The sequence below is a fragment of the Eptesicus fuscus genome, chromosome 14, assembly GCF_027574615.1.
Source record: "Eptesicus fuscus isolate TK198812 chromosome 14, DD_ASM_mEF_20220401, whole genome shotgun sequence".
Lineage (NCBI taxonomy): Eukaryota > Metazoa > Chordata > Mammalia > Chiroptera > Vespertilionidae > Eptesicus > Eptesicus fuscus.
In genome coordinates, this window is record NC_072486.1 from 3,871,750 (window position 1) to 3,893,730 (window position 21,981).

The window sequence follows — 21,981 nt, forward strand, 5'->3', positions numbered from 1 at the left end:
TGCTGAGAAGCTCCTGCGATGGAAATGGCCTGGCCTCTCTCGACCCCTGAGCGGCTTTGTTGGGGCCTTAACATTTACATAATGCGATGCGCGGAGCATTATCATTCATTAATCTTTTGTGGACTCTGCATGGACCATCCTAAATGATGTGGTTTGAAATACCAGTATTATGTAAACAGGTCATCGGATTTGTGCCAATCCACTGTCACTCATGAAATTTACTTTTAATTATAACACATGCATTTTCATCTTTTTGCATGAAAAGTACAAGCTTTTCTTTTCCAAGAGAGAAACAAGAAAGCGCATAAAGATGTGCTGTTAAAAAGGTGGCACGTCTGAATGGGTTCGTTCTTGTCCGGAATGTGCCGTTGTCAGGAGTGAAGCACCCAGGACAGTCGGGTCCAGTCTCATGGGTCTAGCTTTCTGTATGTCACATGACTGGAGACCGACAAAGGTTTTCCAGAGGAAATGAAGTTCCAGTCTGGACAGCAGGGTGGCCAAGTGCAGAAAGGCCCCGGCCTCAGGGAGGTTGGGTAGGTGTATGCGATCATCCAGCCTCAGGGTAATAAAGGCTTCTATAGGGGAAGTAGCAGAGAAAAGGAAGCTTTTTAAGGCAAAAATCCAAGCCAGTTCGGTCTGACCCCAATGCCTCTGATCTCTCTAATGTCCAGTTGAGCTCGTTACCTGCCCATGTACTAGAGGTAGATATAAGAGTGATGGAGTCATCTTGAAAAGGGATATTTTTGATGCTGGTTTGATGTGTATTTTTCTTACTCTGCTATTGCCATTTGGGCTAAGGGTTTTTTCGCTATTTCAGAGAGATGTGTAGCCGAACCGGTGTGGCTCAGTGGTTGAACATCTACCTATGAACCAGGAGGTCACAGTTCGATTCCCAGTCCTGAGTCCTTAGGAGCATGGACGCTCAACATGCCCAAGTTACTGGCTCAATCCCAGTGTGGGGTGTGCAGGAAGCAGCCTATCAATGGTCTCTCTTATCATTGATGTTTCTATCTCCCTCTCTCTCTGGAATCAACAAAAATATATTTTTAAAAACACTACAAAAGAGGACATAAGGAAGGCCAAGAGACATATGAAAACATGCTCAAGGTCACTAATCATCCGAGAGATGCAAATCAAAACGACAATGAGGTACCATCTCACACCTGTCAGAATGGCTATCATCAACAAATCAAACGACAAGTGCTGGTGAGGATGCGGAGAAAAAGGAACCCTCGTGCACTGCTGGTGGGAATGCAGACTGATGCAGCCACTGTGGAGAACAGTATGGAGTTTCCTCAAAAAACTAAAAATGGAACTCCCATTTGACCAGTGATCCCACTTCTAGGACTATATCCCAAGAAACTAGAAACACCAATCAGAAAGGATATATGCACCCCTGTGTTCATAGTAGCACCATTTACAATAGCTAAGATTTGGAAACAGCCTAAGTGCCCATCAGCAGATGAGTGGATTAAAACACTGTGGTACATCTACACAATGGAATACTACGCTGCTATAGAAAGGAAGAGACTCCTGCGATTTGCAACAGCATGGATGGACCTGGAGAGCATTATGCTAAGCGAAATAAGCCAGTCAGAGAAAGATAAATATCACATGATCTCACTCATTTGTGAATTATAACGAACAACATGAACTGATGAACAAAAACAGATCCAGAGATACAGGAGCATCGGTCAGACAGTCAAACCTCAGAGGGAAGGTAGGGGAGGGTGGGGGTAAGGGGGAGAGATCAACCGAAGGTAGGGGAGGATGGGGGTAAGGGAGAAAGATCAACTGTATGCATTCATATAGCATAACCAATGGACACAGACACCAGGGGGTGAGGGCATGAAGGGGTGGGAGGAAAAGGAGGGACAAGGACACATATGTAACACCTTAATCAGTAAAGCAAAGAAAAACACTACAAAGTTTAAATACTGACCTTGTGGTGACGAACTAAACGACAGGGAGGAATAGCACTTCCCCATTGTCCCCTTGGTGCTGCCTGGATGTGCCCAGACCTGGGTCCTTAGGAGGACGACGCTCAACCAGTATCCACTCCTATCCTCGGTGGCTTGACAGCCTGCCTCTCTGCTGGCGGGTCAGGGCTTCATCATAACCCTCCTTAAACACTTTGAATTTCGCCTCTGGTCCTTCATACAATTGGAGCAAAACAGGTAGAATCCAATGAATGTTAATTATGCCTGGAGGACTAAGCGAGATCACAGTGGTCGCTATCCACAGCCTTTCTTACGTGACTTTGGGGGAGGTGTTGCACCTCTAGATTCTGGTAATTAAATTTCTAAATGAAGATGGGAAAGGGAAAAGTATGTGGAGGCAGCAATTTCTGAAATCAACTTTGAGAAGATTTTTAAGTTTACTGCAAAAGAAGTCGTGTTTATTATCAATCTGCCAAATTCACAGCATTAAGACTGTATCAACCATACTGCTAGGAGTTTTTTTTTTTTTTCTTAATCTCTTCACCTCTTTCCCCCAGCCCTGCAGCCCCCCTCCACTCTGACAGCTGTCAGTCTGTTCTCTATGAGTCTGTTTCTATTTTGTTTGTCAGTTTATTTTGTCCATTGGATTCTACATGGGAGTGAAGTCAATGGTACTTGTTTTTCTCTGAGTGGCTTATTTCGCTTAGCATAACCAATGTCACCCAGTAAACTCAATTAAAAAGATGGTATCAACCATTCTTTTTAGAAAGGAGGTCAAAGATTTGTTGATGTGTGTTTATCTTGACAATGAGGCTCTTCGACTTCCTTGAAATCCAGGGTCAAGTAATTTGCTTCCTCAAGTTCTTCTCAGTATTTAGTTGTTTTGTTTGTTTGTTTGTTTCAGGTGGAATAACTGCCAAAAACTTCTGTGATGGCAGAATTGGTCAATTTATTTATATTTTAAAATAAAACAAAATTATTCATGTGGAATTCATCAGATGTTTTCACTTCAACGCGGATTTATTGACTGATAATTGCATGCTTCTAAACAGAATAAAAATTATGAATGTGTGATGTTTAATGATGATAAGAATGACTTTAAAGATATAGTCCTAAATGGAGAGGGGAGGATGGTATGAGGTTATAGTTAATGACTTTTAACCTATGGATATTTATTTTGGGGGATTACGGGATCATAGTTACTGGTTCTATTATATGACTTTGCAAATTTGGTGAGAAAAACTACCATTTCCACAAGAGACTTAAATTGCAAAAATCCTACATCATGTCTTTTCAAGTGCACATTAGTGTTCACAGAGCAGATCTGCCCAGTCACAGCAGCCCTTTTTCCATAGTTCGTGGACCCCGACGTGTTAGCTCCTTCATGGAGCCCACAAATTTGCTTCAGTTTTGACCCTGGGGACCCCCTCCAGGGATCAGAGAGTGGCTAGGTCTTCATGTCTATGCAGTCCCAGGATTATCTACTGAGGCGGCCGACTGAGGTGCAAATTGTGATGTTCTGAGTCTCCCTCCCCCTTACATAAGCGCGCATGCAGTCAGAACTCAGCTAAAAGTACTTGACTTTGAGTAACTCGTGATCCAGTGAGGGCTAGGCTAGCATGTCAACCAGATAGGGAGTTCCCCATCCGTGGCTTCTTCGTGGAGATGTGTACCTGATTCCGTTTTGTTCCTTTGCCTCGGTGACGCCCTGGGGTCTAGCTTTTGGAGGAAGTAGCTCAAATGGATCTGTGATGTTTTCAAAACCGTGGCAAATACGCAGGGAGAGCCACCGTGTTGGCTCAGGTTTTCTGTAGAACCAGAAGTCAGATGCAGGTATTAACAAGTGTGCACAGTGATCCATGACCAGTCCTCACGGGGGCCTTAAAAATGCCTCTGATTTTTCAAAAAAAAATATTGTTGAAAGTATTACATGTGTCTCCTCCCTCCCCCACTGACCTCCTGTAGCCCACCCCCACCCTCCTGCCCCAGGCCTTCACCACCCCATTGTCTGTGTCCATGGGTTATGCATGTATGCATACAAGTTCTTGGAAAAAAAAAGTCTTTGGAAAAGATCTTGTCATGTGTGTTTAACTTTAAGTGCCCCACCACCTGTTCTTTAATTAATTCCTCTGTATTTACTCAGTTCCCCGTTTCTTTTTCCAAGAAACAAGAGAACAACGGTTAAGGGAAGGTGCTTTTACTCCAGACAGTGAGCACAGTGGTTGTGATGCCCCTACATGAGAGTGGCAGATGCTTTCTGGGTGGTGCCTGTCTCCCCCGAGCAGACACAAGGGAGGCGGCCGAAGCGGCAGAGGACCGGATTCGGGGCAAAAAGTTAGTGGAAAGGTGGTAAGACAACCCTTAGTGTTTACTGTAAACATTTTGTGGTGCCCCGGGAGAGTAGTTATAATTGTCGATTTTGGCAGCCCCAGTCTTAATAGTAAGCCTAGCAAGGTTTTCCCCAGTGGTGTATGAAGCATGACCAATTGGTTTGATTTGCCAAATATAGACCTAACTGTAGGCAAGAATTGTTAATTACCCACATAATTTTAACAGTGTGACTGCTGCCAAACCCAATAATTCAATTCCCTCAAAGCCCTAATTTGGGTTAGTATCTCATTGACCACCAGTATTGATAGAATTAATGAGATAATCACAAATCTTTCACTTGTAGTTTGTGTTAGTTTACCTGCAACTTCTCATTCTTGGAGGAGTTAAGAACTGGAGAAAAACTTGCTTTAACAAACTATTAAATTTTGAGAAAAGCAGATTAGAATACATTGTATACTATTTCATTTTTAAAAAAATAAGTATGTGTAGAGATTTTTAAAAAGAAGAAAAGGTAATTACCAAAATGTTCCTAGGATTTATTTCTGGATGATGGGAACAAGGGTGATTTTGAAAAAGAAAAACAAAACAAAACAAAACACAAATAGTAAGAAGCCCAAAGCACTAGGGAAGTCTTTGGAGACAAGCAGACAGTGTGGTCCATGCGCCGCGGAGAAATTAGCATATGCTCTGCGGATGGATATGGATATTCATATTGTACCTATGTCTGTGCCTCTTATGAAGCTCAGACCAAATGGTTGACTCAACTCATGACCATCTCTAAGTGTAATGCCAAGTATTGACCTTCAAAACATCAATAGTAGTGGGAGGAGATTTGACTTTGGATGGTAAACACACCATGGAATATACAGATGATGTATCATAGGTTTGTACACTCGAAGCCCATATACTAATTCAATTAACCAATGTCACCCCCATACATTTAATTTAAAAAATTATAAATAGCAGCAAACTTCCTTAAATTCCTCTATGGATCTTTTTACTAATTATTAATTTAAATTGCTATTAAAAATTATCATTTAAAAATCATATTTATGTATTTCTAATTATTTTTTGCAAAGTCACACAAATGTTAAAAGAAAATGTCTTGGATTTAGCAAAATTTTGGATTTTTCTTTTTTTAACAGAGGGCTTTGTGTTTTTGATATATTTCTTAGATCTATCAAGGAATTTTGACATCAAAGAGTCAGGAGTGTTCTATGTGGACTTTGTATCAAATGTTAATCTATTCAAACTGGAATTAACTAATTTTCTTCTTTCTCACATGAATATATTGAATATTTAGTGTTGACGATAATCTTATTTTAAATAGGATGTGTTTCTGTTGACAATAGTGAGATTTGTTTATCTCGTATCAAAATTTACCATGGATGAACAACTTTTTAGAAAGAATAAAAATACTTCTAGGCTGCTACCATTAATTTCTCTTTGGTGTTACTTACACATTTTATATATTGGTTTTTAAACTGAAATCCCACTGCAAATAATAATGGCCACCGTGAGAAATTATAATACAGTTTCTGAGTAATAAATGGAGAATCTGATACCCCCAGTGCTGGTTTCAGTTCTAACAACCTGATTTGTGCTTTGGGGAAAATATTCATTTGTCTACGGCATTCCTTTATTATTGTAAAATATACCCAATATTTCACTCTTTTAAAATGTTTAAAATGCCCCAATTAAATTAGTGTGAGCATTTTAAAATACTCAGAATACACGCCTAGAAAATGTACTAATAAATGGCATAGCTGTGATGCTAAGGAGAAAACACTGAAACAATGCATATGAGACTGAAAAATGAACAGATGTCTCATTGGTCAGCTCTCCAGGGGCTCATGCAGAGCTTCTCTAAGGCTTTGGATTTCTGGTTGTGTTTGTTTTCAAGGACGTTTGCGTGGAAAGAACTGAGAAGTTATGTGTTTTTTCAAAGTTTCAATTGATGTTTTTAAATTAGAGTCTAAGAAATTATACCGAGCAATTGCTACCAGGCTGATGCATCATTTTGGATATTCGTGAAACAATGACTTAATATCAGTCATGAAAAAGAGAATTAAGGAATGGAACTCAGACACATGCAACAACGTGGGATAACCTTGAGGACATCACGCTAAGTGCAATAGACTGTACACAGAAGGACAAGTACCTGTGATGCTTCTTATATGAGCTACCTTGCGATATATTGGTATGTTTCTCATGATCTAATGATCATTCAATACCCGTTAGTTGTTTAAGCACCAGTGACTGAAACAGGACTGGGTGCAATGAGAAGGTTAAGACACTCACTGCTCTCACATGTATGTCTCCTTGTGGAGACAGGAATAGTCTATAAATAAACTTCCCACAGGAGGCAGATGGGAGCGTCTAAAATGTCACGTGATATCAATGCTGTAGGAATTCAAGAGAAGTAAGAAGATTCACAATGCATTCCAGACGCTACCTTTCGGCTTTGTGGCTAGCTTTTCACAACCAGACCTTCACTGCTTCCATCGTACCTTCAAATCCCATTTTCACTTTGACCTCAAAGTTATTTTCTTGTTCCGGTTTGGTGTTCTAGGTTTAAATATGACTCTGTACAACCAGGCTTAATGAAACTAAAAAAAGGAGGTAGGAAACACCGAAGCTCCATAGGAAAAAACCAATGCACTATTCATTTACGTACCTGCAGTTCACACTGAAAGCTTTACTTTTTTGCATTTGGTAAGATTTCCAATGAAGCCAGCGTGTCGCTGTAGCTGTGCTCACGTGTGTCTGCATCCTCAAGGGACCACTGGGCACCGAAGCTGCCGCCGGAAATGAAGAGGCTCTCCTGGAAGGTGCCAGGGCACCGGGTCAATGGGCCGCGTCAGCTGACTCCAGCATAAGGCCCTGGAAACTAGCTTTCTGGATCCAGATGGTTATGTAGGTGGCACTGAGGAACTCGGCATTCTCCAGAGCTAAGGTTAAGGTAATCAAGTGGTTGAGCCTTTCAGCACTTAAAGGAAGGCGGAGGTGAAATGAAATAGCCATTCAAAACAGCAAATAATTAATTGAGTGTCTTTGTTAACAGGAGGAGGTCAAGTACACACGGCCACAGCAGTGATACAGTCTGCATCCCAAACAGCTGAGTCTTTGCCTTGGCAGTGATTGGAATGGATTGTGGGGAACTAATTAAAACGTGCTTTTAATTTAGAAGGGTACTGGTGTAGTTTGAAAGGTGCTTGAAGAGATTCAAGAGTGGTCATTCCCCTTACTTTCTGTTCTGTGCTCCGTGTCCTTGCCTTTCCTTTTGCAATAATTCTACAGTAGGATATTGATTATCTGATTAGATTAGCGTAGCTATGAGTAGATAGACTTTTGAGTATTAAATGTTCATCAAAAGGAGGTATGACTTTTCCAGAAATACTTGAATTAGCTACTTCTTGCTCAGAGGACTCCTCTGAACATTGCAGTTAAATCTCTAAAGCCTGCAATTATAAGCACTTAGGGGATTGTAATTGTAAAAGATGGGATGTCCAGGAAGTTTTCCTCCTTTGTCTAACACAAAACAATGTAGCGGGAAATGACTGTGTTGAAAACAGAGGGCCAAAAGCAAAAAAGGCATCTGTTCTCATTGAAAGATGGTATCTGAGAAGCACGAGTGTCCAAAATATACAGAGGGTGGTCTTGGAGAAAATTTTTGGACAGAAGAATTGGGAAAGACAAGGGATAGGTCTTGGATTGCGCTATAGAGAATTGGACAGGGGCGTCCGTGTGCCAGTGGCCAGCCTGGGGGAATGGGCATTGTGCTGGACCTGGCCAGGCAAGCAGATGGCTGTGGCAAGAAGTGAGGAAAGGTGGAAGGGACAGGGTCTGCCTCAGCAAGGCTCTGGGACTACAGGTTTTTAAATATATTTTTATTGATTTCAGAGAGGAAGGGAGATGGAGATAGAAACATCAATAATGAGAGAGAATCATTGATCGGCTGCCTCCTACATGCACCCCACTAGGGATCGAGCCCACAACCCAGGTATGTGCCCGGACTGGAAATTGAAACATGTCCTCCTGGTTCATAGGTCAGTGCTCAACCACTGAGCCATGCCAGCCAGGCTGGGCTACAGGTTTTAAATGAAGCCATATCAGAGGATGTTTGTGAGATGTATTTCAGTGATTATATCTTTTCAAAGAAAGGCGTTTTATTTTAGGGAATTAGGCTTAGGTTCTTTAAAAATCCAACACCCAGTTGAATAATGTTGTATAACTCAACACATCTCTGGGCCTGGCTAATGCAAACATCACCCCATTGCCCATAGAGCCGCCCTAAACTCCAGTGTGACAGCATATCTTACACGGAGATCTTCGGTGTCACAGAGGTCTGTGCCCGTCTCTTGGCCAAGCTGGGGTGCTGCAGGGAGATGAAACGGAGGTTTCCACCTTTCCCGGGAAGAGCGGCCGGGCCAGCATGTTTCTTAGACTCTGCTTTTATTGCCCTCAAAGCCTCCTCCTTTGTGCATGTAGCCACGGCATGTGAGGCCGTGGGAGCTGGCGCTCCTTGGTTCCGCTCAGCGTTGCTGAGGTGTCTGCGGATTCGCATGGTGAGACCTGTGTCTGGGAGCCGCTATTGCGCTGCGGCAGGGGGACCTTACGGAGACCCCCTCCCCGGTGAGGTTTCGTGCGCACAAGGATGCGGGTTCACTCTCCTTTTGGCTCCGTGATCTCTCCCTGCTGCTCTGGGCATGCGGAAAGCCCTTGATCACCTTTGAGCCTCGGTGGCTTCTCAGCCGGTGAAATGGACCGAGCCTGGCCTAAGGGCTGCGGAGATTAGCATCCCTCAGGGTGCGTGCAGAGTGAGAAGAGGGGTGCTCGTGACCCAGGCGCCTTCTCACTCATCACCGTCTTCCCACCAGCATCAGGGTGACTTCCCGTGAGGGGCGACCCACATGGGCAGATGCCATGTGCCTCCTTCAGTGGGTTCCTGATGACTTGGAATGAAATTGTAAGGGCGAAGAAAAAGTGTGTGTACTAGGAATGATGATAGGAAGGCGACATGGCCAGGCACACGGGACCCTCACCACACTAACGTTTTATGGAAAAGACATACCTGACTATGCCTTACAGCTACTGCAGACTGTCCAGCCAGCTGCACACAGGCAGGTCAGGCTCAGCCTGGGGAGAGGCTGCGCCCAGGTGGAGACAGGCTGGGACCTGAGGGGGGGTTTCTCTGGGGTTCGCTAACCCTGTGGCTGGGAATAGTTGGCCTCGGAATCTTCCTGCGAAGAATAAGACTTTCCCCGGACAACCTAACAGGGAAAGGGCAGCCCCAGGGGTGTGAGGTACAGCGGCATCCCCAGCTTTCTCTGCCTCAGGCTCTGAGGGACCAGCAGAACTCACATTCAGCACCTGTGAGGGGCTGGTCTCCAGGCGGAGCCCCCGGTTCTGCGCTCCTGGTGAATCCATGGCGCCTCCCTCTAGGCCGGGCTCTGTCCCTCTGTGGCTTGCTTTACCCGACTCAGGTAACTTCTGTCAGTCCCTGGGCACAGTCCCCCCATCTTCCTGCTGCTGCCCCCCAAGTCCCCTGCCGACCTCATCATTCTTTTTGGCTCCTCCCCCGTTCGCTTGGCCATTCTCAACTCATCTCCTTTCACTAGAAGGCGTTCATCCCAACCCTGCCTAACTGCGAGCCCTTCTCGCTCACCAGACGTAGTGTCCGCGCCCCGCGGTGATGCCATGAACTGGGGGAGGAAGGGCCTGTGGGGAGACCTAGAGATAGGCGGGTCCCTTGGAGAACAGGAGTCAGACATGTCATTTCTTCTTCGTGTTTTTAGTTGAAAGCGTTGATCAACGATCATGGCAGCATGTGTTGCAGTATGAACGGCAGAGGATGAAAAGCGTGGGAAAGGTTTCCGATGACTTAGCCGCTGCGCTATGGACGTGGCGCTCAAGCTGAGCAGGCGACACGCCGCTCTCACAGGGGAGCTGTGGCAGGTGGATTGCAAATCCCCAGCTGTGGGGCGCGGCTACAGCGTTTGGACAGGTCCAAGCCTGGGACTGATGAGAGGGCACAGGCCTCTCGTGGCCACGTGCAAGTCCCAGCTTGGAGGGCAGGGCCCTCCCAGCACAATCATAGCCAACAGCTATAGCTGTCAGCTTGACCCTATGGTCCAAACACGTGGCCCCACGTGCCTGAGGAATGTAGGCTTGATCAGGTGCATGTAGTTGAGTGGGATTGAAGCCCGCGAGAATGTTGTAAACATCTTGACCACACCCTCACTGTGCCTCGTGGCATCAGCTATAAAATAAAGACACGGCTTGTGGGCGCTGGCGCTGTCTCTCAGGAAGCGGCGTCCCACCGAGACCCAGCCTTCATTCTCTTGTCTGTCTTTTCTTAAGACTTTCAGCCGCCCCCTCTCAGGGTCACCCTTGGCTGTGCTGGCGTGGCACACCCAGCCTCATGGTTTTTTTGTGTGTGTTTTTCTGAAGAGAATGTTCAAAGACTATTCGGTCAACTATTGAGGGCATCAAGTTGACATTTTCAAGGAGCCAATTGTGTGTAGTTGTTGGGCCTAAGAACTCTCCCGCAAAACGCAGGTTCTGTGCTTTCCAATCTAGTCAGCTCAATGGGTTAGAGCAGTATTGCACTTCTAACCTCCACTGTCAGTGTTCAGTGGAGATGGAGCACTTTAGAGAAATTGTGGTTTCCATGTGGAATTTCACCTAGAGAGATGGGTGAGATCAAAGACATGACTATTGGGCCTGTCACAGGGTAAAAATGGCAACATTTCCATCAAGGAAGGGAGTGAAATTTAAGGAGAATACTGCCTGGCTGGTGTGGCTCAGCGGTTGAGAGTCTACCTATGAAACAGGAGATCACAGTTCAATTCCAGGTCAGACACGTGCCTGGGTTTTGGGCTCGGTCCCCCATAGAGGGCGTGCAGGAGGCAGCTGGTCCATGATTCTCTCTCATTGTTGATGTTTGCATCTCTCTCCCTCTCCCTTCCTCTCAGATCAATAAAAATATATTTTTTAAAAAGAACATTAAGTATCATAAATCTTACACCTATGCTGGACTGTTCCCTCCCCACAACCATGCTCGTTTGAGACAAATTCTGCCAAATCAAACGGAGTCCTGCCGTGCGGAGGCCACCCCAGGCCTCTCTCCAAGCCTCCTAGAGCTCGCGCCTAATTAAATCACAGGCAGGAAACAGAACAGTTAAAGCTCAGGCTCCAGAAATAAATACTGCGAAACAATGCTCACTCCGGAAACACTAAGATGATAAATGGAAATGCTAATGTTGGTATTACCGGGCAGGGGTACGCTATGTCCCTATAGTAAGGCGAAATCCTTCACTTGTTATTCTTCATGTCCTGGGAGATCTGCAAGTGGCCGGGACTTTCCCAATGTAAATCTGCAACAATTTCCATGTCACTTCTACGGATTTCAAAGTACCGCATCCAGCAGCCTAATGATTAAAATACCGATTTTTGAGCAGTAATGGGATTAATGTTAGTAATAGCGTCTTTTCATTTTGAATCATTTGATTAGATTCGAGTTTAATATTACATTAAAATTTATAGATATATCTAAGTAGTAATTCATAAGACTTTAATTATATAGATAGCTCACTTTGCATATTCTATTTTGCTTCTTTGTGATCTTAAAATATAAATTTATTTAGAAATCTAAACTAGTTTTCAAGTATCTCAAAAGCTTAAAGACTGTTGGCATAGAATATTGTTTTATGCCAATAAGGCTTGCTTTTCCTGTGGTTTCATGAACATCAATATGGCGCTAGCATTCGGTGGGGGAACTTGGTCATTAGTTCAGATCTCACCCCTCCCTGGGAGGTTTCTTCTCAGGTAATGTCACATGACACCAACAGTTGTCACCCGCTAAGGGGCTTCCCAGGACTGAATCCAAACGCAGGCAGCCCCTTCTAAGACCCCCCCTTCCTTTTGTTCTAGAACCTTCCTGATTTTTCCCAGTGCAACTGCACGTACATTCTCTCTAATGACAGAGGTGAAGTCGTGGTACAAATCATATAATCTCACTTGCATTTTTCCATCTATATATTCGGTTGATTTTTCCACATCATTAACATTTTTTATAACATCATTTTTAATGACTTGGAAATATTATGTGGATGGACTATAATTTAGTTAACCAAGCTATTCTTGTTGAATTATTTTATTTTTTTAAAACAGATGACATCCAAGTAGGTGAAATTATGTATAAGTTCATAATCATTTCATTTGGATAAATTTCAAAAAGTGTAATTGTTATGTTAAGAAGAATATAAAATCTTGACATATTTACAGAAAGGCATTTAGGCACCACACACTTTATATTCATATTAGCCACATCCCTAAACCCTCAACAACAAACTGTATTATTATTATTTCTTTGTCAATATAATAGGAAAATGGTACTCCATTGTTTTCATATGATTTTTTTTGGTGATCACTGAGGTTGAATATCCCAGGTTTCTGGTTATCTACAGAGACACAGGAGAGGGGAACTTTCTAAAAATAGCCCAGTTCAGAGGAGATGAATTCTATCATCCTGGGTGTGCCCTCACTCTAGCTGTACATAAGTGACGTTAAATGTATAGGAATATGATGTGTAGTCAATTTAGTGAAGAGGATAGTTCAGTCCAACACTCTGATCAAATTTGCTTTTAAAGTGAAAAATAAATGTAGTGACAAATTGTGAGACTAATCGTCACAAGTCGATGCAAATGGTTGAGGCGACTTCATTTTCTCCGAAAGATATAACGTAAAACATTACTCTTATTGACACTTCCTGTTTCTTTTGAGGAAGTATTACAGTTTGAATATATTTAATCTTTTTAGTTTTTGAAAAAAAAATATTTAATTCAATTCAAATGATACTTGAACTGAAAATATTTTTAAAAATATGTTTTTATTGATTTTTTTTTTTTTAGTGACATGAAGGGAGAGGGACAGAGAGATAGAAACATTGATGAGCTGCCTCCTCCACGTCCCACACTGGGGATCAAGCCTGAAACCCATGCATGTGCCCTGACCAGGAATCGAACCACTGGCAACTTCTTGGTTCATGGGCAGATGCTCAACCACAGAGCCACACTGGCTGGGCTGAAAATATTTTTATCTATGCCTGATTTTCAAATGCATATTAAATGATCATTTACATGAAACAGGCCCATTCAGTCAAGAGTCCTTAAGTCTTATCGGTAGGAAATGGGCGGTATTAAGATTGGGTTACCCATTGCCATGTAACAAATGATCCCGCCAACCTCTAGCAGCTTAAAACAAACCTTATCTCACATATTATAAATATTTTTAAATAAATTTTTATTGATTTCAGAGAGGAAGGGAGAGGGAGAGAGAGAGAGAGATAGAAACATCAGTGATGAGAGAGAATCATTGATTGGTTGCCTCCTGTATGCCCCCTACTAGGGATCAAGCCTGCAACCCGGGCATGTGCCAGGACCGGGAATCAAACCCTGACTTCCTGGTTCATAGGTCGACACTCAACCACGGAGCCACGCCTATGGGGCTCACACATTTTCTCAGGATCAGAAAGCAAGACCCAGCGGAGCGGGTGGGGTGCCTGGCTCAGGGTCTCTCATCAGGTGGCAGTGAGGCTATAGCCAGAGCTGCACCCTGAGGATTTGACTGGGGCTGAGGGAGGTACCTCCCAGTCCCTTCGTTGGCAGACCTCACTTATGCCCCTGGGAAGGGCTGCTGGGCACAGCTTCCCCCAGAATGAGAGAGACCATAGACAGAGTGAAGGGGAGGGGAGAGAGGGAAGGAGGCAGGAAAAGAGGGAGGGGTGTTCATTTCGATAAAGGCTGTTACTTCAAGTAATTATTTACCATAAGCTATTGGTCACAGCTTGAATAAATGATGTCTGTGTTAAGCATATCAGAACCTAGCCATTTCTTTGAACTGTCAGTAGCCTTGTTTTAGCACTCTGAATGACATAATCTTTAAGTGCCTAAACCTAAATATAGTTTAAGAGAATTTCCTAATTCCTTATTTTTCTCGAAAAATACCTCCCATCCTCCGTGTTTTCTTGAGGATTTAAATCAGACTCCTCTGTTAATTTTAAATGGAATGAAGAAATTTAAATACAGAAATGTCTGATCATATTTTTTTATGCATGAGTCCCCTTTCCTTCAGAAACTTAGCTTTCGTAATGAAATGCTTTATCCCTCTTTTCTTTTAATTTTGGTGAAATTTCAGCATGATTTCCCCTCCAGAGAATCACTTAGACAGTCACTCAGTCTCACTTGGGACCTAAGTAGGATCAAGGTCATGGATTCATGATTCAGGATTCTGTAATGCCTTTAACGTAGCCTATGTCGTGGTCGAATTTCTTCTTGTTGTTCTTAAAACAGCAGAGCCATAACTGATTGTATAACCTTATCTTATTTTAGGTCCCCTAAAAACCCAGGACAGAAGATCATCAAGAGAGTGATTGCCCTTGAAGGAGATATTATAAAGTAAGTACTTAAAACTATTGGTCTGAGTTAACGTTATAAATAGCTACATTTTTGTGGAGTGTGAAACCACATTACATGGGAAGTACATGTCAAAGAAGACCAAAGCTTTGGAGACATTCCAGATGAGGTGGCCCATTCAACCATTTCGGGATGTAAGACAGACACAAACGTACTGGTCATATTACTATCCTTTAACCGGGAGGCATGGGAGAAATACACAGTCATGAAACTAACATTAGCCGTGTTTTCTAAAATGATTATGAGATCATTGTTGTTAAGATATTAAAATCATCATGATTGTTTTAGATGATGATGTCAAGGTTCATTTTAGAAACATTTAAGAACATTTTATTATTTTAGAAGCAAACACAGAGACTAAGGGGGAGCTTTTGTTATAGTGGAGATAGGGAGGACACGGGAAAAAATAGGAAACAAGTTCTGAATCACTCACAAAAAAGGAGCTTTAGCAGATAGCTCTCCATCAGGTGCGGTGACGATGTGTAGTAAGGTCTTATTTCTTCTACATGCTGCTAAATGCAGAGCAACGTTTGAGAGTTCAACAAGGAAGTTGATGTGGGGTGACACATCGCATTTGGTTCTTACTTTAAATAAAGTGTAGCCAGGTGTACACGGTGTCACAGTGTGGGCGTCCGAACGCTCAGGAAACCCTATTCGGAAAGTGTTGTGATCCTGTCTTCAAAAAGCCGCGTCCTAAGCGTCTGTGTTGGTGACTGCACAGGCGAGGGAGCCTCACTGAAATGATCGTCGGTGGGTTTGGGAGCAGAGCCCACCTGTGTGTGCTTATCTATAGCACCCACAGCAATAACCAATGCATCCCAATACATGCAATTTAAAAAAACGTTAGCCAGAATAAAGATTGGAGAAAGAAAAGAAAAAAAAAAAAAAAAAGAAAGAAAAAAGCCAATGAAAGAGATATTTACACGGACGCATTAGTTCCACCAAAATATTTTTCATGGTTATTTGCTCTTTTCTTATAAATCCGTCATGACTCCTGTAGAGAAGCACTGTTGTAGGAAAGCAGACACAGTCCCACATGCTCCCTCAATGTGAGAGGCGTGCCATGGGCATTTCGGAGGCGTCGGTACTTGTGGCTGGGCCGCCTGCATTTCTGCCTCATGGGTGTGCCAGGCGGTCAGACAGAAGGCCAGGCCCTGCCCCCTCTCACTCTGGGCTCCCGTGTCCTTGGCGACCTTAGTGAAGACAGGGGATCGCCTTTGCAGGGGAACCCCGTAATACATCGCCCAAAAGAGGACACGTTTGGGGGCGGAGAGGGCTGATCTGAACGGTCCACAGACCTGGGACGGCCAGGTCAGCCTGCTGCGAAGGGTCACCCACCAGGGAAACGTGACCCCCTTTATAAATCTCTTCCCGTGGCCTCCTGTTCGGGGGAGCACAGGCATCGTCTTGCGGGAAGGACCTCCCCTCACCGGTGTGGACATTGCCAGGGGCTCAGGCAGAGCATCAGGCGGCTCCTCTCCGTGGGGACGGGTTAAGTGAGGGTCCTTCAAGTCTAGCGACTATCTTATAAAATGTCAAACACCGTAATTTATTAAAAATCACTTCCTTGTATTAGCAGAAAACAATCCATTGAATCACTAGAAATTAAACCTTTTAAAGCTGTTGGTTTTAAATGTGCTATTGAAGATACAGAAATCAATATTAGCCAATCACAGATATTTGGATCACATTATGTTCCGGCAGATGATGAAGCTTTATGTGAAGAAAAACAGAGCCAAATTGAGTTTTCCCAATATGACTAAGGCGATGCTTGTTGAGTAGCCTCTGCCACGGCCGCTGCAGTGGCTGCGAGTCCAGAGCCTGGGGTGTCTGGGGCCGCGTTTGGAGACCGTGACTGACGGGAGGCGTTCGGGCAGGGCAGGAGCTAGGAGTGTATGCTGCCCTAGAGGGGAGACAGCATGCAAATGTGTGTCCAGGGCCTTGAAAAAGATTGGTGCAGAGAACGTTCTAGACCATGGACGCCGATGGGCGCCAGGCGGTGATGGCTCCAGAGGACCTGTGGATGGTCACGCGCTGGCCTTGGCCGGCGGGAACTTGGGGGAGGTTGGCAGGAACCCCCGAGGCCCTTCAGCCTGGTTTAGTCCGAACCCTGCGTTTTTCCGAGGCACGTTGCATGGCGCCGTCCTGCTGAGTATGTGAGGCCTGGCCGTGCTGTCATTAGTAAGGGCTGGGGCAGTGGCACAAAGCGCCCGGAGCGGGTCCCACAGTCAGAGTTACACGAACTGAGAGGCTGTTGTGAAAAAGCACCCATTGCCCTGTGCTGTCGATCAGAGAAATGATTAATATCGTCTGGGCATCCTTAGCTTCTCCTTGCTAAAGAACGATCGTTATTTCTTACTAAATAATTACAGATGGGCAGGGAACCCAGGCCTTTTTGGAAATACTTCTTTTATGTAGTCACAGGTCATTACTACTGCCATAGCAGTGAATAAAAATGGAATTGCTAATAAAAACGGTCTGTCTTAGCAATAGGTATTTCTTACTAAACATCAGAGAGATAGTCACCCTAAATTTATATGCAGAAATAAATGTTAATCTCTGTTTTTTAAAGTCCAAATTATTCCTATAAGAAAGGGGTGATGTGGGGAGGTTTCCAGAGGCTCTGCCCCCACAGAGACGCGCGGTCACTCGGAGATGCGGCCGGTGCTGGGGCCACCGGGCCATGTAGATGGAACTGCTCTTTCCAATAATGGTGAGGCCTGTTAGTGTGCGTCTCCCGCGCCCCCCCACCCTCACCCCCCAGCAGCGGTTTCTTTTGTTTCAGTTTCTACCTCAGTCTACCTGTCTAATGAATGGGATTCCCCTTTAGATACACGACTCTTCCATATTTATCCATTCATGCACATCATCACTCACTCATGCGGTGTGGTCGTCAGGTCATGAGCACCGACCATGAATCCAGACTGCCCTGATGCGGATCCCAGCTCTGCCACGTGGAATGTCACTTTACCACATTACTTCATCCTCTCAGCCTAGTTTTCCTCACTTGGAAAATGGAAATTATAATAGCACGTGCTCCACAGAGTTTTCTTGAGAGTTCCACGAGGTAACGGGTATAATTTGGTTAGCATAGTGCCTAGCCTATAAGTATGTTTTCAGTAAATATCAGATAGCATTATTAGTCGTTCCCGTGATGTAATCATTATTTATTGAGTGTGTACTATGTACTAGGCCACTGTGCTGGGTCCGGGATTATACGCATGGCAAGCTGTAGATAGTTCTTGTCTTTGAAGCTTACAGTCCGGTGGAGAAACAGGAAAGGTGACCAATTAATGGAACAGCACAGCCACGGTGGGTGAGCCAGCAGCGCCTGGGGCTCAGGTAGAGAAACATCTGGTCCACCTGAGCGGGGGGAGGGTTGCGGTGGGGAGAACTTCCGGGTTGACATTTGAGATGAGAAGAAAATCCACAGCCTCCCCTTAACCAGGACAGCGTGGCTCCGTGTGGACAATCACACAGTCCTGGCATCTGACGTGAAAAGGAGAGGGCCCCAGGGTGCCACTGAGGGGCCCTTCTAACGGGTGTGTCATCATAGGAGACCGAGAGGATTGAAACAGATTTACCGAATGGCAGTTTTTTCTTTGAATATTCCACAAAGAAAAAAGTACCACATACTTGAGATGTAGCTGTAAGGACTGATGTTTCCCAATGTGGAAGTCATGCAGGTATTGCTAACTGGTCCACTAGGCAGGGGTTTGGAAATATGGCCCGTCCAGGATTGCTTAGTTAGTACCGAAACAGTAACAGCCCCAAAGAAACATGCACAAAGGTACAGGGAGGCACTGTCGGGTGGCGAGGATACCCAGACAGAACCATCTACAGGAAACGAAAGGCAGGAGCGTGAGAAGGAATGTTAAAACCATGTCCCCGGTCTGTAATGTTTTCATGTTAAACTCACTATATCTGCAAGGAAGTGTTAGAACCCTCATGTCCTCTCTAGGCAGTCCATGGGCCGAAACAACTGGGGCGCTTCAGGTAGGAAAGCCATTGGCTTAGCTTCATTAGGAAAACACTCTGTGGGGGGGCCCAGCAGGGCTCTCTGGTCCACGCCTCCTTGCTTCTCTCCAAAAAGGGTCATTCTGTCCCACCGGCGTGGCTCAGTGCTTGAGCCTTGACCCATGAACCAGGAGGTTACGCTTTGATTCCTGGTCAGGGCACATGCATGGGTTGCAGGCTCGATTTCCAGTAGGAGGCAGCAGATTGATGATTCTCTCTCATCATTGATGTTTCTCTCTCTCTCTTCCTCTCCCTCTCCCTTCCTATCTCTGAAATCAATAGGAACATTTTAAAAAAATAAGTAAATGAAAGGCAGTATTGTTTGTAACTTCGATGAAGCTCCTTTTCTGTCTTCCTGGCTGGCTTTGGGGCTAAACTCTTAAGTTCAGTGTGAGCCACAGCCCCGGCAGACCACGTGCTGAGCTCCTGGGGTCCATTCCCAGCAGGCGCGCCACGCGTGGGGCGGCTGGTGTCGTGGTATTTTTGGCTGCTGCCTTCATCACATGTCTGAGTCACATGACTTACTGAAGTTGTGAACTCCAAGTAAAAGTATGAGAAATGCTAACTTTCGATGCTCCTTGGAACTAAATATTGATTTTGATTTTTTTTCCCTGCTCACAGTCATGCACATCTGTCAAATATTTTGAAAAGACATAAGTATAATTATCGCGGTAGGAAGCTGAAAAGGTTGTCTTAAAATACCGTTTTAACTAAACTCAAAAAGCATGTTAGGAAGATTCAAGAATCTTTCTAACCTGAATAATTACTAAATAATTAAGGAGCAGATAGCGCTTCTATTTCTGTGCGATTTCAGGTGACCTTGTTTAAACTTAAAATTGACCACAGTTTCTCTTTTAAAATGTTTGGAGTGAGAATTTCTTGCAGGGAGCAGGTGTGTTTAAAGCATTGATGTAATTAGCTGTGGATGCTTTTAGAGTTGTATAAATTTGTTGGATGGCTGTTTTCAGATGGCGAAGGAAAAGGGCATGATCGAGTGTTACCCTGGGAGCAAGGTGATCGGAGGTCCGGTCTCTGCTCTGGTCTTCACACGCTGTGCGATCTTGGCAAGTTGTTGAGTGCTGAGTTTTTTTTTCTTTTCCAATTTCTCTATTGTCAGGGTTCTTTTAAAGACAAACTTAGAAAAAAAATAATATATGTACCATCGCTTGTAAACTTTAGCACACCATCAACGTCTAGTGTAGTGCTAATTTCCTACGTGAAATAATGGATATACCGTGGTTAGCACAGAGCCAGCCGAGCGCTTAGCAGGATGCCTTGCCCGCTTTAGAGTATCGATTGTTTTGGTTCTCGTTGAAACAATTTGGTTATACTGCTCAGTTAAGACATAGGTCATATTTTATGAACCCTAAAGTTGGGAGGAAAACACTTTTTACTTAATGTTTTTATTTAAAAAATTTTAAACTTTATTATCGAGAGTATCACAGATGTCTCCCATTTTCCCCCCACTGGCCCCTCTGCCCAGTTCCCGCCCCCTCCCCGGCCTTCACCGCACTGTTGCCTGTGTCCATGGGTTATGCATATGTGCATGGAAGCTCTTTGCTTATTCTCTCTTAAAACCTGCATGCGTGTGCCCCCAGGCGGGCCCCCGTGTCTTGTCGTGTCTTTGGGGTCCTGGCTGCTTCCTCCCGCACACTTACCCGAAGCGAGATGCTCCTCGCGTGGTGCTTTCTGATGCTGGTCCCTCTGTGGCCTGCGGCAGCTGATAACACACAGCATGGCTTTGCGGGTCGCTCTGTCTCCGTCAAGAGTACTCAGGTCAGATGAAAGCAGCTGGTAAATGCATGTTCCCATCCAACTTTATTTAGAAAACACAGGTCAGTGTTCATACTATATTTGGCTCACGGCCCACGGTTTGCCAGTCCTCGGTCTATGTTACCTACTTTTCTTCCCTTAACTTGGGAGTCGGAACTACAAAACTCACTTCTCCTCCGGGCCAGCAGTTTACAGGGAAGAGAAGACGTAGCCTCAGCGCCGAGGACTCTCTGCTGATGTGGCGGCTGAAGCAGAGGGCAGCGGGGAGGGCAGTACCGAGCTGTTGCCCTAAGTGAGATCTTGGCTGAGCAGCTAGAAGCCACGTGGGGGCCTGTGGACAGTGAAGACATTCGTCTTGAGCAGACGGGGAAGAGCTATTACCTCTGCGGCACGTGCGCACCGGGGAGCCCCCGCAATGCCCATGAAGAGCAGAATAAATTCCATAAACAAATATTTATGCCCCGATGGTTTCTCCTTAATGCAAAAGGAATAGCCCTGCACTTGGGGAAACTCAGAATGCCACCCCATGCTACTTGAGCTCCGCTTAGCAACCAGGCATCAGACCGCCAGTTATCTTGTGGCTGAATTTTTGTAGCTCCCTCTGCTTGTGTTGGACCAGACCAGTAGTACAGAGAAGAAGGAGCTAATAGTCTATAGGGGATATGTATTTTCCTAAAGTAATTTAGTTGCTCACTTCCTTTTGTCATGGAAAGTATTCAAATGTAATCTAACCTATTCTGACAGATACCTATGTACATATTAGTATCTTAGGCACCCGCAGCAATTATTCCCATATTTAAAAGGTTGATTTTGACACTGAAGTCTGTGTTTGCAGTTTTGCAACATTGGAAAATGTTTGTTGACAACAATATTCATTGTAAATTGTTCATTAAAAAAAACACCCCTGTCATCCTAGTGTTTTCTCCCTGCACAATGAGCTTCTAAATGGTTTATGCTAGCAGAACTAATAAGATTCTGAGATTGATCATCCTTGTAGTTGTGATTCAGATGAGAATTTGAATGAAATAATTAATATTTTTCATTAGTAAGGGCTGACAGTTGTTACTTTCTTTCAAAAGAGGAAACTGTGTGATGGAGGTTGTGTATTGGGGTGTGGAGGTTGTGTTTTGTGTGATGGAAGCTGTGTATTGGGGTGTGGAGGTTGTGTTTTGTGTAACGGAAGCTGTGTATTGGGGTGTGGAGGTTGTGTTTTGTGGGATGGAAGCTGTGTATTGGGGTGTGGAGGTTGTGTTTTGTGGGATGGAAGCTGTGTATTGGGGTGTGGAGGTTGTGTTTTGTGGGATGGAAGCTGTGTATTGGGGTGTGGAGGTTGTGTTTTGTGGGATGGAAGTTGTGTACTTGGGGTGTGGAGGTTGTGTTTTGTGTAATGGAAGCTGTGTATTGGGGTGTGGAGGTTGTGTTTTGTGGGATGGAAGCTGTGT

At 44.5% G+C, this 21,981-nt stretch overlaps 1 protein-coding gene across 2 annotated transcripts in view; it reads left to right on the forward strand.

Annotated features, from left to right (window-relative positions):
- The window catches only part of IMMP2L (inner mitochondrial membrane peptidase subunit 2), a 476,087-nt gene that overhangs the window by 323,065 nt on the left and 131,041 nt on the right, over window positions 1-21,981 (forward strand). For both annotated transcript variants that reach the window (XM_054726449.1, XM_028154445.2), the window contains one exon: window positions 14,666-14,731. In XM_054726449.1, the coding sequence (XP_054582424.1) occupies window positions 14,666-14,731 (66 nt within the window). The remainder of the gene's footprint in view (window positions 1-14,665; window positions 14,732-21,981) is intronic.